Source organism: Salvelinus alpinus, chromosome 1, assembly GCF_045679555.1.
Source record: "Salvelinus alpinus chromosome 1, SLU_Salpinus.1, whole genome shotgun sequence".
In the NCBI taxonomy this organism is placed as follows: Eukaryota; Metazoa; Chordata; class Actinopteri; order Salmoniformes; family Salmonidae; genus Salvelinus; species Salvelinus alpinus.
Window position 1 is genome coordinate 40,628,791 of NC_092086.1, and position 22,558 is coordinate 40,651,348.

At 44.2% G+C, this 22,558-nt stretch overlaps 2 protein-coding genes across 2 annotated transcripts in view; one reads left to right on the plus strand and one right to left on the minus strand.

The window, feature by feature from the left end:
* The window catches only part of LOC139575899 (alpha-1,6-mannosylglycoprotein 6-beta-N-acetylglucosaminyltransferase B-like), a 127,383-nt gene extending 117,467 nt beyond the window's left edge, over positions 1 to 9,916 (minus strand). The window contains exon 1 of the mRNA XM_071401334.1: positions 8,974 to 9,916. The gene's annotated coding sequence lies outside the window, so the exon portion shown is untranslated. The remainder of the gene's footprint in view (positions 1 to 8,973) is intronic.
* Positions 9,917 to 19,226: 9,310 nt separating this feature from the next.
* On the plus strand, positions 19,227 to 21,015 carry LOC139575905 (ras-related protein Rap-2a-like). Its single transcript, XM_071401347.1, has one exon. The coding sequence runs from the start codon at positions 19,475 to 19,477 to the stop codon at positions 20,099 to 20,101; it is 627 nt and encodes a 208-aa protein (XP_071257448.1). The 5' UTR covers positions 19,227 to 19,474; the 3' UTR covers positions 20,102 to 21,015.
* Positions 21,016 to 22,558: the final 1,543 nt, after the last annotated feature.

The following is a 22,558-nucleotide window of genomic DNA, read 5'->3' on the forward strand; positions in this document are numbered from 1 at the left end:
TCTCCTACCTAGAAGACTGCAGCTTTGGCAGTTCCCACTCATGTTTGATTCATGACATGGACCGTCCTTGCATACCAAGCGCCTGCTGTGTGAGCTTTAGTCTGTTTACCTTTGACATGTAGACATATGCAGGCAGGTTTAAACGTGAGGAGATATAAAACATTGATGAAAATCCCTCCGGTCTTTAAAAAGAATGTGGATCTTCAGGGAGTAAGGTGGATAAGGGAACGTTTGATCAAACTTTCCTTTGTCATCTGTTCTGGAGTATAACTGTAGAGGTGACGCATCTGAAATCCCGTGCTTTCTAAGCAGTGCAGCTGTTGAAACTCAGAGCCTATAGGAATCAGACAAGTGGTGCTGTTATTTCTTTCATCAGCATGCTGTCACCTCCCAGACATTGAAAAATGTAAAAAAGCAAGACAGCTTTCTAACTGAGGCCTGCTGTCTGTGGGGGGTGAGGTACACCTACATCAAGTTGTCAGATGAATCCCCCCTGGTCCCATTTGGTCTGTGCAGGCAATCATTGTTCTCATTGCTCAGTGGGACAGCCCATTACACAGGAAGCAGGGGATGCCATCACTCTTGGAGGGTGACCAGCTTTCAAAACACACAAACTACACAGGTTTCATAGGATATTAGAGCATTGGATGTACATAATGTATGACAGTGATATGCCTAACCCTCCTCCCCTGTGCGGTGATCTATGGTCCAAGTCAAGGGTTAGCATTCATCAAAGAACATATTAGAGATAAGACTAGTATGTTTGTCAGCCTTTACTTGCCTAGCCTCTTCAAAACATATTCATATGTCAACTAATGAGTGTATTGACGTGTTGCCAGTGAGGATTGAGTCATCTGTGTTCTTATAAACTGGATAGAAGTGTAAAATGTTGCATGTTTATGATACATCCTGTTAGCCCTTGAATAGCAAAGTTTCACCATCTTTGAAATGTTGATCAGCATTCCTTTATCAACAAGGAGAAACTTTCAGAGATACAGAAATGCATTGTGTAATATATTTTCTTTGGCATTGTCAAAATCTTCACATCTATAGCAAGATATTGTAAAAGAAAATAAAGATGAAATGTTGATCCCTGTGGCAAACAGATGTTCAGATGCTGCTGCTGTTGTTCAGGTACCATGGCAACACAGTCCTCAGGGTCTGGGCTTGACAATGAAATCAGCCAGCAGGCACTCATTACCGATTAACACATCTCAGCACTTGATATATATATATATACATACACACACACACACACACACACACACACACACACACACACACACACACACACACACACACACACACACACACACACACACACACACAGCCCCTAAGTAGTACCCACACGTGAGCCAGCGTGGTGAGGGCCTGAGGTTCCACAGAGTGAGAGGGACAAAGGAAGGTCATTCATGTCTCAGAGCTCCCGGTAGTGCCCTATCAGACACAAACAGACAACAACATACCATTGACATTTATGAAGTCTCTATTCCCTCGTAGGCAGTTTGGAAAAATTATTGCTCATGCCAAATTTTATGTTAAGAACAGAACTGACCCTCACGAGGAGTCAAATCAAAGAGGAGTCACTGTCAGCAAATCTCTAATCAAAAGGGGTTATATTCAGTACAGTACATTATCAACCCAAACTGACATAGTAACCTGGGGCCCATGGCATTTCCTACTGAGCTGGTGTGATGTATTTAACCCTCACTGGAATGTTAAAGAGGCAATCTGCAGTTACTGCCTCCATTTTGGACTAATAAATGAATAATATGTACCCATTGATTATTGAAGAATATAACTTAGTTCAACTGTCGTACCCCATCAGAACCAAAAATATAAGTTTGTTTTACTCCAATGTTTGTAAACAAAGTAAATGTAAACAAACACTATAGCAGGGATTATCGACTACTTTCAGCCACGGGATGAATTTTTCTTGAGCGGAATGTCAGGGGGCTCGAACTAGCCCTGACTTTACTGATAGCTACTTTATTGAGGAAAAATATACTTAATATGGCTGTGATATGTGGTTGTCCCACCTAGCTATCTTAAAATGAATGCACTAACTGTAAGTCACTCTGAATAATAGCGTCTTCTAAATGACTAAAATGTACATTTGTATACGATCACATACAGTATATATATCTCTATTATGCATGGGAATAGTTTGGAACAGATTTCCAAAATTAAAATCCCTTGTAGCTGATTTGCTGTTTTTTTCCCCATCTTTTACGTTAAAAAAAATGTTAAAGTATAATTTTGATATCATGGCAGGTCAGTCCTTGCATCCATAGCTATATCTATGAATTTGAATGTTTACATTTCTCCAGCCCCATCCCTCAGCTTTTTACCGAAACAGTGGCAGGAGAATGGTTTGTTATTGTTTCAACTGCTGATTGGCACTGTAAAGACCTGTGTGTTGTCTGTGAGAACTGTATCTGAGCTACTGTACTGTATTACTACTATCGTGATTGGGGAAGGTTTGTATGAGGACTAGGAGGGCAGAGGCAAATGGGTTTGGAAGTCCGCACACATACAGTTTTACCACTGTATGTATTTCTGTGGATTGAATAAATGTTTTGAAATGAACAATACAAAGTAATTCAAATGAAAATGGCGATGCTATGACAAACTGCTGGGCGCCATGGACACCACATCAGTTCAGATCATTATCTAAATGAAAGTGAGAGAAGCAGAGGTCACGGTGAGCTTTATCTTACGATGTCGGATCATTTAATGGCTCCTAGTCAGAACAGGCTCATTTAACGGCACAGGCTGAGATCAGTCATAGACGGAGCACTAGATTCTCTCACATTCAGAGGAATAATACTATTCTAAACATTATAATGACCTAATTATAGTGGCTCAGTGGCCACGGGGTCTTAAAGAGAACTGGGCTGCAAGACAACTTTTGATTAAGTGGTAGTGAGGTGACTGTGAATTTGTCCATCTTCCGTTTAATCAGAAGTAATCTGCAGCTTTATTTTTATGTAATGATCCCAAAGTTTTGATAGATATTCATTCAAATGTTTGGGGGGAAACTAAACATTTGTCTGGTGTGCTGGAGTAACCTCTCTCAACATGTTCCACAGAAAAACTTGGTCACAATTTGTTTAATAAAATACAATGGAAAAACAACAGCTCTGACTTTATGTTGTTTTCAGACTTTTCTGAATAATCTCTACATTGAAATAGAGTAGCAAAACAACACAGTATGAAACTGCTGCTGGTCAAACCACAGACATTTCAGTGTAAACTTTGGGCTGCTAGAATACAGACTTTTTCAATATCAATATTTTAACCCAAGTTCCACCCGATATGACATTCTGTGAATATTGATACAGTTCAAGGAGTCCCGCTAGACTTTACAGATTTTGCAGATGAATGTTGAATAGCCCTTTGCACTCTGTATTCAATATTGAACTAAAATATAAACGCAACATGCAACAATTTTACTGATTTACAGTTCATATAAGGAAATCAATCAATTTAAATAAATTAGGCCCTAATCTAACCTAATCTAATAACGCTGCCGTGTTATCAGGACTCCAGACTGCAACACTTATATCATACAAATCCAATTAAAGCTAGAAGTCTTCACAGGATCCCAAAGTGGGTCAGTCCTAAAGAGAGGCGCGGCTTCACGTGATGGTTCTGACGTTACATTTTGGATGATTCATACTGGGTCAATTCCCTGCCAGCGGAATAGAGAAGATTCCAGATTGTGCTTTATATCATCCCTTGCACCAAAAAGGAGATAACTACTCAGAATCATGGAGCTTCTCAAGTCTGTGACTAATGATGAATGACCTCATTATTGTACATATTCTATAGCAGGCTCTCGCGCTCTCCTCATCTCGGAGTCCTGTGTGTGACCTACAGATGTCGGATGTTAATTTGACCCCTTTAATCGCAGGAGGAGAATAATGCCCCAGCAGGAAGATTTGAATATCTGGAGAAATATTTGGAATCGTCGCCAGGGGGCAGCTGGAAGTAGTGTTTGTATACAATGCAGTACCATACCTCCATTGTACCTTCTGTAGGCTAGGTGCAGGCTACAGCGCGTGGCTTGTGAATTCTTATGTGGATTATAATAAATTAACATATTTGTTGGAGGTAAATGTATATTTTGTTAAGGAAAATAGTTTTCTTTAGATCAATTGTTTCATTATATGTTGAAGGCAAGCAATAAACGTTATAAATTATTGGTTTCCTCAGTGCCTGTGGGTCCAGTGGTTACAGCAACTGACCCCGGCACACATAGGCCCAAGTCAGCATGGGCTTGAATCTGGCTCACTTCCCTTTGACTTATGGATGAACGTATATTTCTGGCACATTAATTCTGTGTGGTTACAGGGTAAAAACAGAAACAACTCAAAAGGTTAACAGTTTAGGCATTTATTCTGAGTGGTTAAGGTTAGGGCTAGGGTTTGGGGAAGGCTTAAAACAAAATAATGAAAAACGCATGCCTATGTTTCATCAATATTCATTAACTCAGCAAAAAAAGAAACGTCCTCTCACTGTCAACTGCGTTTATTTTCAGCAAACTTAACATGTGTAAATATTTGTATGAACATAAGATTCAACAACTGAGACATACACTGACCAAGTTCCACAGACACTAACAGAAATTGAATAATGTGTCCTTGAACAAAGTGGGGGTCAAAATCAAAAGTAACAGTCAGTATCTGGTGTGGCCACCAGCTGCATTAATTACTGCAGTGCATCACCTCCTCATGGACTGCACCAGATTTGCCAGTTCTTGCTGTGAGATGTTACCCCACTCTTCCACCAAGGCACCTGCAAGTTCCCGGACATTTCTGGGGGGAATGGCCCTAGCCCTCACCCTCCGATGGAACAGGTCCCAGACGTGCTCAATGGGATTGAGATCCGGGCTCTTCGCTGGCCATGGCAGAACACTGACATTCCTTCGACGATAAACGCGAATCTGACCATCACCCCTGGTGAGACAAAACTGCAACTCGTCAGTGAAGAGCACTTTTTTCCAGTCCTGTCTGGTCCAGCAACGGTGGGTTTGTGCCCATAGGCGACGTTGTTGCCGGTGATGTCTGGTGAGGACCTGCCTTACAACAGGCCTACAAGCCCTCAGTCCAGCCTCTCTCAGTCTATTACAGACAGTCTGAGGACTGATGGAGGGATTGTGCGTTCCTGGTGTAACTTGTTGTTGCCATCCTGTACCTGTCCCACAGGTGTGATGTTCGGATGTACCGATCCTGTGCAGGTGTTGTTACACGTGGTCTGCCACTGCGAGGACGATCAGCTGTCCGTAATGTCTCCCTGTAGTGCTGTCTTAGGCGTCTCACAGTACGGACATTGCAATTTATTGCCTTGGCCACATCTACAGTCCTCATACCTCCTTGCAGTATGCCTAAGAAACGTTGACGCAGATGAGCAGGGACCCTGAGCATCTTTCTTTTGGTGTTTTTCAGAGTCAGTAGAAAGGCCTCTTTCGTGTCCTAAGTATTCATAACTGTGACCTTAATTACCCACCGTCTGTTAGTGTCTTAACAACCGTTTCACAGGTGCATGTTCATTAATTGTTTATGGTTCATTGAACAAGCATGGGAAACAGTGTGTAAACCCTTTACAATGAAGATCTGTGAAGTTATTTGGATTTTTACAAATTATCTTTGAAAGACAGGGTCCTGAAAAGGGACGTTTCTTTTTATGCTGAGTTAGGTATTCTTAGTGCTTGCTAGAGCATTGTAGCACAGTGGTCTAAGCAGTGCGCTCCAGCTCCGAGCCTCATGAGTTTTCGCACAGTGCTGGGCGATATAGGCTGTGTTTACACAGGCAGCCCAATTCTATTATGGGTTTTCACACCTTTCATTATGTGACAATGGATAGGCTAACGGGTAGCCTACAGAATGTAGCCTGTTGGCATATAATCAAATAACAAGGGGCCTATTGCAATCATCGATGGCACTAAATTATCATCAGCTGATGCCTCGTTATACCATCAATACCATTATTGGTCACCTCATTACCGTTCGTTAAAAGATGATGTCGGTGTTACCCTTAGTCCTACTTGCAACCAAATTCTTAAGATACAGTGGGGCAAAAAAGTATTTAGTCAGCCACCAATTGTGCAAGTTCTCCCACTTAAAAAGATGAGGCCTGTAATTTTCATCATAGGTACACTTCAACTATGACAGACAAAATTTGAAAAGAAATCCAGAAAATCACATTGTAGGATTTTTAATGAATTTATTTGCAAATTACGGTGTAAAATAAGTATTTAGTGATGACCGGCTTCATCAATAAGTGCATTGATGACGTCGTCCCCACAGTGACTGTACGTACATACCCCAACCAGAAGCCATGGATTACAGGTAACATCCGCACTGAGCTAAAGGCTAGAGCTGCCGCTTTCAAGGAGCGGGACTCTAACCCGGAAGCTTATAAGAAATGCCGCTATGCCCACCGACGAACCATCAATACAGGCAAAGCATCAATACAGGACTAAGATCGAATCGTACTACACCGGCTCCGGCGCTCCTCGGATGTGGCAGGGCTTGCAAACCATTACAGACTACAAAGGGAAGCACAGCCGAGAGCTGCCCAGTGACACAAGCCTCCCAAACGAGCTAAACTACTTCTATGCACGCTTCGAGGCAAATAACGCTGAAACATGCATGAGAGCACCAGCTGCTCCGGACGACTGTGATCACGCTCTCCGCAGCCGATGTGAGTAAGACCTGGAATACCGGGACGTGTACAACGAGCATGCGCTGACCAACTGGTAAGTGTCTTCACTGACATTTTCAACCTCTCCCTGTCCGAGTCTCTAATATCAACATGTTACAAGCAGACCACCATAGTCCCTGTGCCCAAAAACACTAAGGTAACCTGCTTAAATGACTACCGACCAATAGCACTCACGTCTGTAGCCATGAAGTGCTTTGAAAGGCTGGTCATGGCTCACATCAACACCATTATCCCAGAAACCCTAGACCCACTCCAATTTGCAAACCGCCCCTAACAGATCCACAGATTATGTCATCTCTATTGTACTCCACACTGCCCTTTCCCACCTGGACAAAAGGAACACCTATGTGAGACTGCTATTTATTGATTACAGCTCAGCGTTCAACACCATAGCGCCCTCAAAGCTCATCACTAAGCTAAGGACCCTGGGACTAAACATCTCCCTCTGCAACTGGATCCTGGACTTCCTGACGGGCCGCCCCCAGGTGGTAAGTGTAGGTAACAACACATCCGCTATGCTGATCCTCAACAAAGGGGCACCTCATGGGTGCGTGCTCAGTCACATCCTGTACTCCCTGTTCACTCATGACTGCAGGGCCAGGCACAACTCCAACACCATCATTAAGTTTGCCGTAGACACAAGTATGCCTGATCATCAACAACGACGAGACAGCCTATAGGGAGGAGGTCAGAGACCTGGCCATGTGGTGCCAGGACAACAACCTCTCCCTCAATGTGATCAAGACAAAGGAGCTGATTGTGGACTACAGGAAAAGGAGGACCGAGCACACCCCCATTCTCATCGACGGGGATGTAGTGGAGCAGATTGAGAGCTTCAAGTTCCTTGGTTTCCACATCCCCATCAAACTAACATGGTCCAAGCACACCAAGACAGTCGTGAAGAGGGCACGACAAAACCTTTTCCCCCTCAGGAGACTGAAAAGATTTGGCATGGGACCTCAGATCCTCTAAAGGTTTTACAGCTGCACCATCGAGAGCATCCTGACTGGTTGCATCACTGCCTGATATGGCAACTGCTCTGCCTCCGACCTACAGAGGGTAGTGCCTTGCGGACCAGGACCTCTATACCAGGACCAGGACCTCTATACCAGGCGCTGTCAGAGGAAGGCCCTAGTCACAGACTCCTGAACATCTAATCAAATGGCTACCCAGACTATTGCATTGCAAACACCCTCTTTTACGGCGCTGCTACTATCTATGCATAGTAACTTTAATAACTCTACCTACATGTACATATTACCTCGACTAACCGGTGCCCCCGCACATTGACTCTCTACCGTTACCACCTGTATATAGTCTCGCTATTGTTATTTTACTGCTGCACTTCAATTACTTGTTCCTTTTATTTATTATTCTTATTCGTATTTTTTAAACTGCATTGTTGGTTAGGGCTTGTAAGTAAGCATTTCACTGTAAGGCTGTTGTATTTGGCGCATGTGGGCCGGCAGGTAGCCTAGTGGTTAGAGCGTTGGACTAGTAACCGAAAGGCTGCAAGATCGAATCCCCAAGCTGACAAGGTAGAAATCTGTCGTTCTGCCCCTGAACAAGGCAGTTAACCCACTGTTCCTAGGCCGTCATTGAAAATAAGAATTTGTTCTTAACTGACTTGCCTAGCAGCCGTGCTGCTGCTCCAGTTTCAACTGTTCTGCCTGTGGCTATGGAACCCTGACCTGTTCACCAGACGGGCTACCTGTTCCAGACCTGCTGTTTTCAACTCTCTAGAGACCGCAGGAGCGGTAGAGATACTCTTAATGATCGGCTATGAAAAGCCAACTGACATTTACTCCTGAGGTGCTGACTTGCTGCACCCTCGACAACTACTGTGATTATTATTATTTGACCATGCTGGTCATTTATGAACATTTGAACATCTTGGCCATGTTCTGTTATAATCTCCACCCGGCACAGCCAGAAGAAGACTGGCCACCCCTCATAGCCTGGTTCCTCTCTAGGTTTCTTCCTAGGTTTTGGCCTTTCTAGGGAGTTTTTCCTAGCCACCGTGCTTCTACACCTGCATTGCTTGCTGTTTGGGGTTTTAGGCTGGGTTTCTGTACAGCACTTTGAGATATCAGCTGATATACAAAGTGCTATATAAATACATTTGATTTGATTTAAAATATATATTTTTAAATGTGACTAATAAAATTTGATTTGATTTGGTAGAGTGGCCAGACAGAAGTCTCTCCTCAGTAAAAGGCACATGACAGCCCGCTTGGAGTTTGCCAGAACATTTACATTTAAGTCATTTAGCAGACGCTCTTATCCAGAGCGACTTACAAATTGGTGCATTCACCTTATGATATCCAGTGGAACAACCACTTTACAATAGTGCATCTAACTCTTTTAAGGGGGGGGGGTTAGAAGGATTACTTTATCCTATCCTAGGTATTCCTTAAAGAGGTGGGGTTTCAGGTGTCTCCGGAAGGTGGTGATTGACTCCGCTGACCTGGCGTCGTGAGGGAGTTTGTTCCACCATTGGGGTGCCAGCGCAGCGAACAGTTTTGACTGGGCTGAGCGGGAACTGTACTTCCTCAGAGGTAGGGAGGCGAGCAGGCCAGAGGTGGATGAACGCAGTGCCCTTGTTTGGGTGTAGGGCCTGATCAGAGCCTGAAGGTACGGAGGTGCCGTTCCCCTCACAGCTCCGTAGGCAAGCACCATGGTCTTGTAGCGGATGCGAGCTTCAACTGGAAGCCAGTGGAGAGAGCGGAGGAGCGGGGTGACGTGAGAGAACTTGGGAAGGTTGAACACCAGACGGGCTGCGGCGTTCTGGATGAGTTGTAGGGGTTTAATAGCACAGGCAGGGAGCCCAGCCAACAGCGAGTTGCAGTAATCCAGACGGGAGATGACAAGTGCCTGGATTAGGACCTGCGCCGCTTCCTGTGTGAGGCAGGGTCGTACTCTGCGAATGTTGTAGAGCATGAACCTACAGGAACGGGTCACCGCCTTGATGTGAGTTGAGAACAACAGGGTGTTGTCCAGGATCACGCCAAGGTTCTTAGCACTCTGGGAGGAGGACACAATGGAGTTGTCAACCGTGATGGCGAGATCATGGAACGGGCAGTCCTTCCCCGGGAGGAAGAGCAGCTCCGTCTTGCCGAGGTTCAGCTTGAGGTGGTGATCCGTCATCCACACTGATATGTCTGCCAGACATGCAGAGATGCGATTCGCCACCTGGTTATCAGAGGGGGGAAAGGAGAAGATTAATTGTGTGTCGTCTGCATAGCAATGATAGGAGAGACCATGTGAGGATATGACAGAGCCAAGTGACTTGGTGTATAGCGAGAAAAGGAGAGGGCCTAGAACAGAGCCCTGGGGGACACCAGTGGTGAGAGCACGTGGTGCGGAGACAGATTCTCGCCACGCCACCTGGTAGGAGCAACCTGTCAGGTAGGACGCAATCCAAGCGTGGGCCGCGCCGGAGATGCCCAGCTCGGAGAGGGTGGAGAGGAGGATCTGATGGTTCACAGTATCAAAGGCAGCCGATAGGTCTAGAAGGATGAGAGCAGAGGAGAGAGAGTTAGCTTTAGCAGTGCGGAGCGCCTCCGTGACACAGAGAAGAGCAGTCTCAGTTGAATGACTAGTCTTGAAACCTGACTGATTTGGATCAAGAAGGTCATTCTGAGAGAGATAGCAGGAGAGCTGGCCAAGGACGGCACGTTCAAGAGTTTTGGAGAGAAAAAAAAAGAAGGGATACTGGTCTGTAGTTGTTGACATCGGAGGGATCGAGTGTAGGTTTTTTCAGAAGGGGTGCAACTCTCGCTCTCTTGAAGACGGAAGGGACGTAGCCAGCGGTCAAGGATGAGTTGATGAGCGAGGTGAGGTAAGGGAGAAGGTCTCCGGAAATGGTCTGGAGAAGAGAGGAGGGGATAGGGTCAAGCGGGCAGGTTGTTGGGCGGCCGGCCGTCACAAGACGCGAGATTTCATCTGGAGAGAGAGGGGAGAAAGAGGTCAAAGCACAGGGTAGGGCAGTGTGAGCAGAACCAGCGGTGTCGTTTGCCTTAGCAAACGAGGATCGGATGTCGTCGACCTTCTTTTCAAAATGGTTGACGAAGTCATCTGCAGAGAGGGAGGAGGGGGGAGGAGGGGGAGGAGGATTCAGGAGGGAGGAGAAGGTGGCAAAGAGCTTCCTAGGGTTAGAGGCAGATGCTTGGAATTTAGAGTGGTAGAAAGTGGCTTTAGCAGCAGAGACAGAAGAGGAGAATGTAGAGAGGAGGGAGTGAAAGGATGCCAGGTCCGTAGGGAGGCGAGTTTTCCTCCATTTCCGCTCGGCTGCCCGGAGCCCTGTTCTGTGAGCTCGCAGTGAGTCGTCGAGCCACGGAGCAGGAGGGGAGGACCGAGCCGGCCTGGAGGATAGGGGACATAGAGAGTCAAAGGATGCAGAAAGGGAGGAGAGGAGGGTTGAGGAGGCAGAATCAGGAGATAGGTTGGAGAAGGTTTGAGCAGAGGGAAGAGATGATAGGATGGAAGAGGAGAGAGTAGCGGGGGAGAGAGAGCGAAGGTTGGGACGGCGCGATACCATCCGAGTAGGGGCAGTGTGGGAAGTGTTGGATGAGAGCGAGAGGGAAAAGGATACAAGGTAGTGGTCGGAGACTTGGAGGGGAGTTGCAATGAGATTAGTGGAAGAACAGCATCTAGTAAAGATGAGGTCAAGCGTATTGCCTGCCTTGTGAGTAGGGGGGGAAGGTGAGAGGGTGAGGTCAAAAGAGGAGAGGAGTGGAAAGAAGGAGGCAGAGAGGAATGAGTCAAAGGTAGACGTGGGGAGGTTAAAGTCACCCAGAACTGTGAGAGGTGAGCCATCCTCAGGAAAGGAACTTATCAGGGCGTCAAGCTCATTGATGAACTCTCCAAGGGAACCTGGAGGGCGATAAATGATAAGGATGTTAAGCTTGAAAGGGCTGGTAACTGTGACAGCATGGAATTCAAAGGAGGCGATAGACAGATGGGTCAGGGGAGAAAGAGAGAATGTCCACTTGGGAGAGATGAGGATCCCAGTGCCACCACCCCGCTGACCAGAAGCTCTCGGGGTGTGCGAGAACACGTGGGCAGACGAGGAGAGAGCAGTAGGAGTAGCAGTGTTATCAGTAGTAATCCATGTTTCCGTCAGTGCCAAGAAGTCGAGGGACTGGAGGGACGCATAGGCTGAGATGAACTCTGCCTTGTTGGCCGCAGATCGGCAGTTCCAGAGGCTGCCGGAGACCTGGAACTCCACGTGGGACCACCAGGTTAGAGTAGCGGCGGCCACGCGGTGTGAAGCGTTTGTATGGTCTGTGCAGAGAGGAGAGAAGAGGGATAGACAGACACATAGTTGACAGGCTACAGAAGAGGCTACGCTAATGCAAAGGAGATTAGAATGACAAGTGGACTACACGTCTCGAATGTTCAGAAAGTTAAGCTTACGTTGCAAAAAAAAATCTTATTGACTAAAATGATATAGTACTGCTGGCTGGTGAAGTAGGCTGGCTAGCAGTGGCTGCGTTGTTGACTTTGTTTGAAAGTGTAGCTGGCTAGGTAACCTCTAACTGGCTAGGTAACCTCGACAATTTCTCTAAATTTCTCTAAACTACACAATTATCTTGGATACAAGGACAGCAAAGACAACTATGTAGCTAGCTAACACTACGCTAATCAAGTCGTTCCGTTGTAATGTAAGTTTCTACAGTGCTGCTATTCGGTAGAAGTTGGCTAGCTAGCAGTGTTAACTAGCAGTGTTGACTAGGTAGGAGAACGGCAGCGCGGCGGACGAAAATAGCTGGCTAGCCAACCGATAATCACTCAAAACTACACAGCTATCCTAGATACAAAGATAGCAAAGACAACTATGTAGCTAGCTAACACTACACTAATCAAGTCGTTCCGTTGTAATGTAATCGTTTCTACAGTGCTGCTATTCGGTGGCTAGCTGGCTAGCTAGCAGTGTTGACTACGTTACGTTAGGACGAAAATAGCTGGCTAGCGAACCTCAATAACTACACAATTATCTTTGATACAAGACGGCTATGCAGCTAGCTAAGTGGCTAGCTAAGATCAAACAAATCAAAGATAGCAAAGACAACTATGTAGCTAGCTAACACTACACTAATCAAGTCGTTCCGTTGTAATGTAATCGTTTCTACAGTGCTGCTATTCGGTGGCTAGCTGGCTAGCTAGCAGTGTTGACTACGTTACGTTACGTTAGGACGAAAATAGCTGGCTAGCGAACCTCAATAACTACACAATTATCTTTGATACAAAGACGGCTATGTAGCTAGCTAAGATCAAACAAATCAAACCGTTATACTGTAATGAAAATGAAATGAAATGGTAATACTACCTGTGGAGCGAAGCGGAATGCGGAATGCGACTACTCGCTCCAACCCGGAAGTATATATATATATATAATATGTATATATTGAAGGCACCTAAAGACTCTCAGACCATGAGAAACAAGATTCTCTAGTCTGATGAAACCAAGATTTAACTATTTGGCCTGAATGCCAAGCATCACATCTGGAGAAAACCTGGCACCATCCCTACAGTGAAGCATGGTGGTGACAGCATCATGCTGAAGGGATGTTTTTCAGCAGCAGGGACTGGGAGACTAGTCAGGATCGAGGGAAAGATGAATGGAGCAAAGTACAGAGAGATCCTTGATGAAAACCTGCTCCAGAGCACTCAGGACCTCAGACTGGGGCAAAGTTTCACCTTCCAACAGGACAATGACCCTAAGCACACAGCCAAGACAATGTAGGAGTGGCTTCGGGACAAGGATCTGAATGCCCTTGAGTGGCCCAGCCAGAGACCGGACTTGAACCTGATCGAACATCTCTGGAGAGACTTTAAAATAGCTGTGCAGCAACGCTCCCCATTCAACCTGACAGAGCTTGAGAGGATCTGCAAAGAAGAACAGGAGAAACTCTACAAATACAGGTGGGCCAAATTTGTAGCGCCATACCCAAGAAGACTCGAGGCTGTAATCGCTGCCAAAGGTGCTTTAACAAAGTACTCTGTAAATACTTATGTAAATGTAATATTTAAGTTTTTCATTCTTAATACATTTGCAACAATTTATAAAAACCTGTTTTTTCTTTGTCATTATAGCGTATTGTGTGTAGATTGATAAGGGAAAAACCTATTTAATCCATTTTGGAATAATGCTGTAACGTAACAAAATGAGGAAAAAGTGAAGGTGTGAATACTTTCTGAATGCACAGTTTAGTGTACGTCTGCTGCAGAGGAACAAGAGAGACCCTTAGAAGTGCCCAAAAGAGGTTGGCACACCATTTAAAAAGAAGATGGAGAACAAGCTATAGGATGAGAAATACCAGAGTTTTTACCAATTGATACTTGAAGTCACAAGATCGTTATTAAATCGGCAAAATGAATATTGGTATACTCTACTGTATAGATTTGTATAGATTCCCCCATCCCTACTTTAAAGCCTGGTCACCTCTGCCAACACAAGTGACAGAGGACCAAGTACCCAACACATCAGCGTGCGACTGATGTGGTGTATTCACATCAACATACATACATCCTGTTAGCACTCAAAATAACATCCTATAACAAAGGCCTATAATCCTACCAGCTAAACATTACTTCACCACCTGTGTATATTGGTATTTTGGCTTACTAGATCAGGTTACTAGATCGTTTTTTGCACTACATCTTCAGCAAAGGAACAGCTGTTTTTCAATGCCAATTTTCTGTACATGCGAGCATCGTGAGCTACACACACACACACACACGCAGGTAGCCTAGTAGTTAGAGCGTTTCGCCAGTAACCGAAAGGTTGCTAGAGCTGACAAGGTAAAAATCTGTCATTCTGCCCCTGAACAAGGCAGTTAACCCACTGTTCCTAGGCCGTTATTGTAAATAAGAATTTGTTCTTAACTCACTTCCCTAGTTAAATAAAGGTTAAATAAATAAATATAAATCAAATAAATAAATAAAAATGATTTCTTGCTGAATGCTTTGAGAGCCCATCCCCCTTCAACAGTGTGTTCTTAGAACAGCCTGTTCCTAACATCAGCCATTCACACCCATGCATCATCACTTACACCTCTGGGACCATGAGAGCAACACACCAGCTCAGTATCACAGCAGCTGGGGGACTATATATTCTCTTTTGCTGTTGTTCTCCTACTAGTGTTAGACATACAGGGGAATTTAGGGGGAAATTCTAAGTAAACACATACAGTGACAGGACTCTAATATTACTTTCTGGACTCTTTAATAACTGACAGAGTTGAGAGGGAGCTGAATTGCTGGGGGACACCGAGCCATCACAAGTTTTGGTCTGAAAAGGACAGGACTTTTGAAAGGGTCAAAAAGTAACAGAAATGAGGCCAGACTAAGCGAGGCAACATAGAACATTCAACTAAACAGGAGATTAATTCAACTAGATTTGACCTTCAGGTTGAATGTCTGGAGCCCAGGGAGGACTTTTTTTATTTGACAACTTCCTGTGTGACAACTCTGCACCAGAAAATATATAAAACATGCCGTTGGATGACAGAGATGATGACTTGAGACAACAGTGCGAAGCAAGGCTGCTAGATTAAGCTAAAGGCATACACTTTCTACCCAACTCCACTCACCATTAGTAATAGGCATCACATCTGCCTTGAGAACCAGCCTGGATGTTTTGTCTAGCTACCAGTTCCTCAACTTCTTCAAAAGATCTTCAAAAAGGAAGGTTTTCACCTAGTAAGTAGCCTGAGGGGAGAACTCTAACGTAGTCATGAAACCTGAGAAACTGTGATAAGACTACTACAGACAGTCTCAATCCCATTTAGCACAATAGTACTCAAATGAGATGGCAATCACTCTAATAACCCCCTCATATCACAATGCTACCATAACGCTACTGAAAATTACAATAATTCAGAGAACAGTACATCAGTAATCAACGCTGTGAATAATGATGAGTTTAATAAGGCACAAATCCCCGCTCATTAAATAACTGTAGCTGTTGTATCATAGCAACATGTTATAATCACAGCACAGTGAGTGAGCGAGCGAAGCCAGCTAAAGTAGATGGGCAATTCCACGGTAACAGAGATTTTTCACTTTCAAATGTATCCCAAACCAAAACCAATGACTGCAACATTTAAAATAAATAAATAAAGCATTGTAATGAGGCTTTTTCAAGTGAATAGTTGAGTATGACAACTGAGTGCAAATCAAATCAAATGTTATTTCACATACACGTGTTGAGAAGATGTTATTGCGGGTGTAGCGAAATGCTTGTTTCTCTAGCGCCAACAGTGCAGTAATATCTAACAAGTAATATCTAACAATTTCGCAACAATGCACACAATACACACAAATCTAAAGTAAAGGAATGGAATTAAGAATATATAAATATTTCGACGGGTAATGTCAGAGCGGCATAGACTAAGATACAGTAGAATAGGATAGAATACCATATGTACATGAGTAATGAGATGAGTAATGCAAAATATGTAAACATTAAAGTGACTAGTGTTCCATTGCATGTAATATAGCAGGAGGATCCACCCATGAAGATACAAAGACAGACCCCTTAGCTGAGCTTTGAAGACAGAAGTCCTCCAGAAGAGAACTTTAGTGGAAAGAGACTACAAAGCCAGCCGATGAAGGAAAGTAAAGCCCTCTCTGCACAACACACTCATTGTCATTCCATGCAAATTCTCACTCAGTGTCTATGTGGCTTAACGAAAGCCTAAGTGGCCATGAGGGTGATTTGAGAGAAAGCCTCCTACGCCATGGCCAGTCAAGGGCGTACGTAGTGGGGCTCCCAGGTCCAGGCCGCCTCACACAGGACCAAAGGGAGAGATGAAAGAGCCACTCGACTTGGTCCTCAGTGCCAGAGATGTGAGCTGGGCACTGGGATACACCAATCCATGGAATGCCCCCTATGATGAGCAATCCCACTGAGTGATGCAATACCCTCTCAATGTAAGGGGAACTCCCACTGTGACTCTGGCTTAACTGGGACACAGCAGGATGACAGAGACATAGAGATAAATTACATGCAAGACGAATTGCAAAAAAATGCATTGGGATTTGACTAAGTCAAAGTCTGGATCCTTCAACAAATTCCTATAAACAGTAATAGCGATTAACACAGACGTTTCCAGGACAGAATCCCTTTTACAGCGCTATTATAACAACCTCCACTTCACCTGTTCAATCAGCTGTTCATTTGGTATGGCTATTAGAAATACGGATGCATTGACAATTCTCTAATGGAGAGGAATTCATGCATATTTAACAACATTTTCTTTCATAGATCTCTATGCCATTTTCTCTGAGATAGTGACACAGTACCGGCATTTCCTTGAGTGGTGTGGTTCATTTGACCACAACCTTTCGAAACGTGCTGACCGTTTGGGTCTGGAGGTTCACAGAACGATGAGCATCAAATAACTAACCGGGATCCTGTGGGAGGTGGAGGGCTGAGCTCGACTGACCACACAGACTGCTGGAGAAGTTTACAGGAAAAGCTGGGGTCTTACTGGAGAATGAGTAGAGCTGCTATATTTAAAAAAAAACTGAGCTCCTGAAGGCTCTCTCTCACACTGAGCTAAGGAATGGAGAGCAGAAGAACTGTCGTGGCAATTTCCTGTATTACCAAATGAGGAGAGAGCAAACCACACACCAGTCAGGTTTATACTTAAACTTCACCTTTAATAATAATGAAGCTTTTGCAATAGCATTTGACTTTCAATATTTCAGTATCTCTAATGAAAAGTTGAGAGTGGTCAACATAATGGCAACTGAGCTCTTTTATAGCAAAGATCCACCCCCTAGTCGACATGACAAACCACAGATAATAGGAACTGTTCACAAAGAAAGACTTTTACTTGAGAGAGGAGTATCCCATAGCCAGACAGCATTCGCTATAAATAATCGTTCCGTTTGGTCTCTAAGACGAGGTTCTAATCTCGTTCCTGGTACTTCATAGTACAAAAACACCAACTCATCCAATGGCATTTATAAATTGTCAATTCTAGATACTCCCATCTCAAGAACACCCCACTCCTGGACAAGCTCACTGAGGGGAGTGAGCCTCTAGGTCATATACTATCTCAAGATAAGTGCAATATCAGAGGGGACATACAATGGTTCCAGACACTGCCATACTCCTCCCCCCAGTGGGAAAAGGAGGGAGTGACTGGCGTGCAGACATTGTTGAGACAACTAACAGGTTCCCCATTAATCACTCCATCCCTTCACATGGTTTAGGAATAGGTAAAGACACATTCCCATAAGAAGACAATGTTCCATTCTGTCCTCCTCCCCTTCTGATATTCTGCATAGCACCAGATGGTTTAACAGATACATTCACATATGAAGACAAGCCTGACCTCTCCCCTCTCTGGGCCCCAAGTGACTGAGCCCTAGCTGAGAAGGGATAAGTGCAACTGCCAACCCTATAATCCAAAGGGAAACATTCTAATGACAAGTATCTCACATAAGCATATTATGAAAATAAAACATCTTATCTATGTTACCCAACTAATTCTGATTAGTCCGCAACAGAACACAGAAGCCTGATAACCACTTGATAACCAGGCTGTGGTAAAGAAGTAGCTGTATCCATAGATACACATATGTACTCTTTAGTACGGTATCGATGTCTATCAATAGCTCAGAGCACAGTATGTACTAAGGCAGAAGCCATCCTCACAAAGATATTGGAATGTATCACACAATGCATCAAACATGCAAGCTCCCTTGTCAACACCTTTTGTAGGCATAAAAGCAAGTGAGCTTTTCATAAATTCATTCTGCCGTGCTCACTCAAGGTCCCAAGTGTTGTAAAAGATGAGTGGTTAGTTGCTGGTCCTTTATGATCAGCATGGCATACCAATGATGTCATATAAGAAATTAACATGCAACTTGTACTATCTTAATTTGATCTCTTGTTGCAGAGAATGTGGAATGCAAAGTAGTACTGTTTGAGGTTTAAAAAGGCTTACAAAGGTTTGTAATTTCCACTTAACAATTTCAAACTTGATTTGCCCTAACAAAAAATGTATCAACCCCTACAAAAATGCCCATTAATTATAATCATTCACATTTCCTGTTGCTGCAGGATTCATTTTCCTACTGTGAGAAACAGGTCAAATTAAGATAATGTATCTGTACATACATATTGCATAAAAGAACAGTCAACATACATTCTATAGTACACAAACACATAGGCTGATTTAACAATCCCATACACAGTACAGACAATTGCTTTTTTGTGTGCCACAGATCTTATGAAAGTATACAATCATGGGTATACAAAAATCATCTCACTGCAAACAATGCATCCTACATACACCCGCTGGTTTGGGCTCACTACTATCCATCACCTCCCTCCTTCGCAATCTGATTCTGTCATTTGCATGAGTCTTTCTGATTGGCTGCTTTGAATTCACTTAAAGAGACACTCCACTCTCCTGATTGGATGAGAGCAGGAGGGGGCATGGAATCTCTGATTGAGAAAGACCATAAATAGCGTGCACAGACAACCAGACATACACAGATGCAACTGCCAGCTACTCTCAGTGATTTACTACTACAACCTACCACACTGTCCCTGTTCACTGACTAACTCCAGCAGCTTCTGCAGCAGAGTCCAACTTCACCATCCTCTCAAAAGGTTCAAGGAGAGTTATTTTGTAACAAAATCAGAGTTTTAAGTCTTCAAAAAGAAGACAGAGGAAGAGAGAGAGACAGTGTTAGAGGAAGTGTGTCAGAGGAAGTTATCATGTCTCTAGAAGTGAAGGAGAAGATGGAGGTGCGTCTGGTGTTCCTGGGGGCGGCCGGCGTGGGGAAGACGGCCCTGATCAGCCGCTTCCTCCAGGACACATTCGAACCCAAGCACCGGCGCACTGTGGAGGAACTGCACAGCAAAGAGTTCGACATCGGAGGGGCCAAGGTCACCATCCACATCATGGATACCAGCGGCAGCTACTCCTTCCCGGCTATGAGGAAGCTCTGCATTCAGAACAGTGACGCGTTCGCCCTTGTGTACGCCATCAATGACCCTGACTCCCTGGAGGCTGTCAAGAGCCTGCGAGATGAGATCCTGGCGGTCAAAGAAGACAAGTTCACACCCATCGTGGTGGTCGGCAACAAGACGGACCGGCATGGCGAGCGGACGGTGTCCAGCGAAGACGTGCTGTCCACTGTGGAGCTGGACTGGAACAACAGCTTCTTGGAGACGTCTGCCAAGGAGAACAACAACGTACTGGAGGTGTTCAGGGAGCTGCTGCAACAAGCCAACCTGCCCAGCCGGCTGAGCCCAGCACTGAGACGACGCAGGGAGACCTTCCCCAAAGACGGCAACAAACGGCCCCCCATGAACAAGACCAACAGCTGCCTCATTTCCTAAGGCAGAGGGGCTGGAGGGGTCTGACAGACAGACAAAGACAGACAGGGGCCAGAGAGGCTGAGGATGGGGACCCGAAGCTGGTTCAGTGTTACAGACAAACACAGTGGTGTTGAATGTGCTACTACTGCTGCTGTTATAGACCGTGCTGCTGAGTTGGAGTCTGACGGCTTCAATTCCCTGTAAGCCTCCTCATCTAACCATCCTAAGTATCTCCACCACAGCATTTCCACTGAGGTAGAGGAAAGGAACACTGACTGTTAAAGGGGAACCGGAACTAATGACATTACACAGGTGCGGGACATTGATAAAGCTGAAACTAAATGAAAGAAGTGCAAGAACACTGAATGTCCTGAATGTGGTGGTGTCATTGTTAAAAAATATACTGTGACAGTGCAAAAGTGGCAATGAGCTTACTTTGTCAAGTTTTCAATCTATGTCCTACTATGTTACTGTTGTGTTTGCCTTTTGTAAGTGTCGACGGTGTTCACTTGCAATAACTGTGAAGATAGACAGTTGTGGCTAATTGGGCAAAAGCTGAATTTGAACATTGTGTCATGAGAGCTTTTTTATTCATCAAGTGAAGTTTCTTTGTGACAAATCTTTATTTTGCTTGTCATTGTCTGAATCAACTCTGGTTGCGTTCCTCATTCTATAATACCAATTTGTTGTTTGGCAATATTCATATGCACTTGGAGTTATTTTGCACAGATATCATTATTTATTAAGAAACGTACAAAATGTGTTCAAATATAAATTATATAGAGTGTATTGTTTTTCTATGAAAATGTGAAGTACATGTTGATGATTAAATCATGTTTATTCACCAAAACAGTATAACAAATACGTTATGGTTTTATTACTTGTTGTACATATATTGTCTATTCATGATAAATAAAATATTATTATATATCAAAGTATTAGTCATGGTCATTTTCGGTGGACTCATTTTGACAGGTGCTTATTGGAAACGAAAGTGCAATAAACTAATGGCCAAGTAATAACACATCTGGTATGAGGTGTGACAAGGACTCTTTACTTAAGTCAAAACTCAACAAGCCAGAGACTGTATAACAGACTAGCCAGAGATGATATTTAGAACAACTTACAAAGCAATACCCCCTAGAAATCTGTCCATTTCCAGTATGATTGTAGCAGAGACCTGGCCAAGCTCTGGAATAAATAAAAAGAACACAAACAAGCATACAATCAAACAAGACACAAATGTGGTTATGCTGACAATAAAATCAGCTTCAGTACCAGGGGTGTAGAATCATCCCAAAACATCATACCAGTATCACAAATCCACTTCCTCCCAAAACCGTCAACAAGTACCCTACCTCTTCAAGCATCTTCACCATCCTACCCATGCTAGATTACAGAGACGTAATTTGTAGATCGGCAGGTAAAAGTGTTCTCGAGCGGCTAGATGTTCTTTACCATTCGGCTATCAGATTTGCCACCAATGCTTCTTATAGGACACTCTATACTCCTCTGTAAACTGGTCATCACTGTATACCTGTCGCAAGACCCACTGGTTGAAGCTTATTTATAAAACCCTCTTAGACCTCACTCCCCCCTATCTAAGATATCTACTGCAGCCCTCATCCTCCACATACAACACTCGTTCTGCCAGTCACATTCTGTTAAAGGTTCCCAAAGCACACACATCCCTGGATCGCTCCTCTTTTCAGGTCGCTGCAGATAGTGACTGGAACGAGCTGCAAAAAACACTCAAACTGGACAATTTTATCTCCATCTCTTCATTCAAAGACTCAATCATGGACACTCTTTCTGACAGCTGTGGCTGCTTTGCGTGATGTATTGTTGTCTCTACCTTCTTGCCCTTTGTGCTGTTGTCTGTGCCCAATAATGTTTGTACCATGTTTTGTGCTGCTGCCATGTTGTGTTGCTACCAAGTTGTTGTCGTCGTGTTGTGTTGCTACCATGCTGTGTTGTCATGTGTCGCTGCTTTGCTATGTTGTCTTAGGTCTCTCTTTATGTAGTGTTGTGGTGTCTCTTGTCGTGATGTGTGTTTGGTCCTATATTATATTTTTTATCCCAGCCCCTGTCCCCCGCAGGAGGCCTTTTGCCTTTTGGTAGGCCATCATTGTAAATAAGAATGTGTCCTTTAACTGACTTGCCTAGATAAATAAAATGTTAAATAAAAATGTAAAAATGTCACCAGTTACAGTAAGTTGTCTCACATTACCCTCTAGTGGTAGGCCTATATTTTTTGGACACTGCTTGTCTGTCACACAACGCACCTTGAAATATATGGGGAAACCTGTTAGTAAATACAAAACCTGGCCAGAGCAGAAATAAAATACTAGGGAACCTCTCACTGTGCCAGACAAAAGACCATTGTCTGTGCTGCTCGGCAGGATGTCAACTTGTTCCTCCAATGCCCAGATCATTGACATGGCTAGTAACAGAAAACATTCTGCAGGGAATCATGTC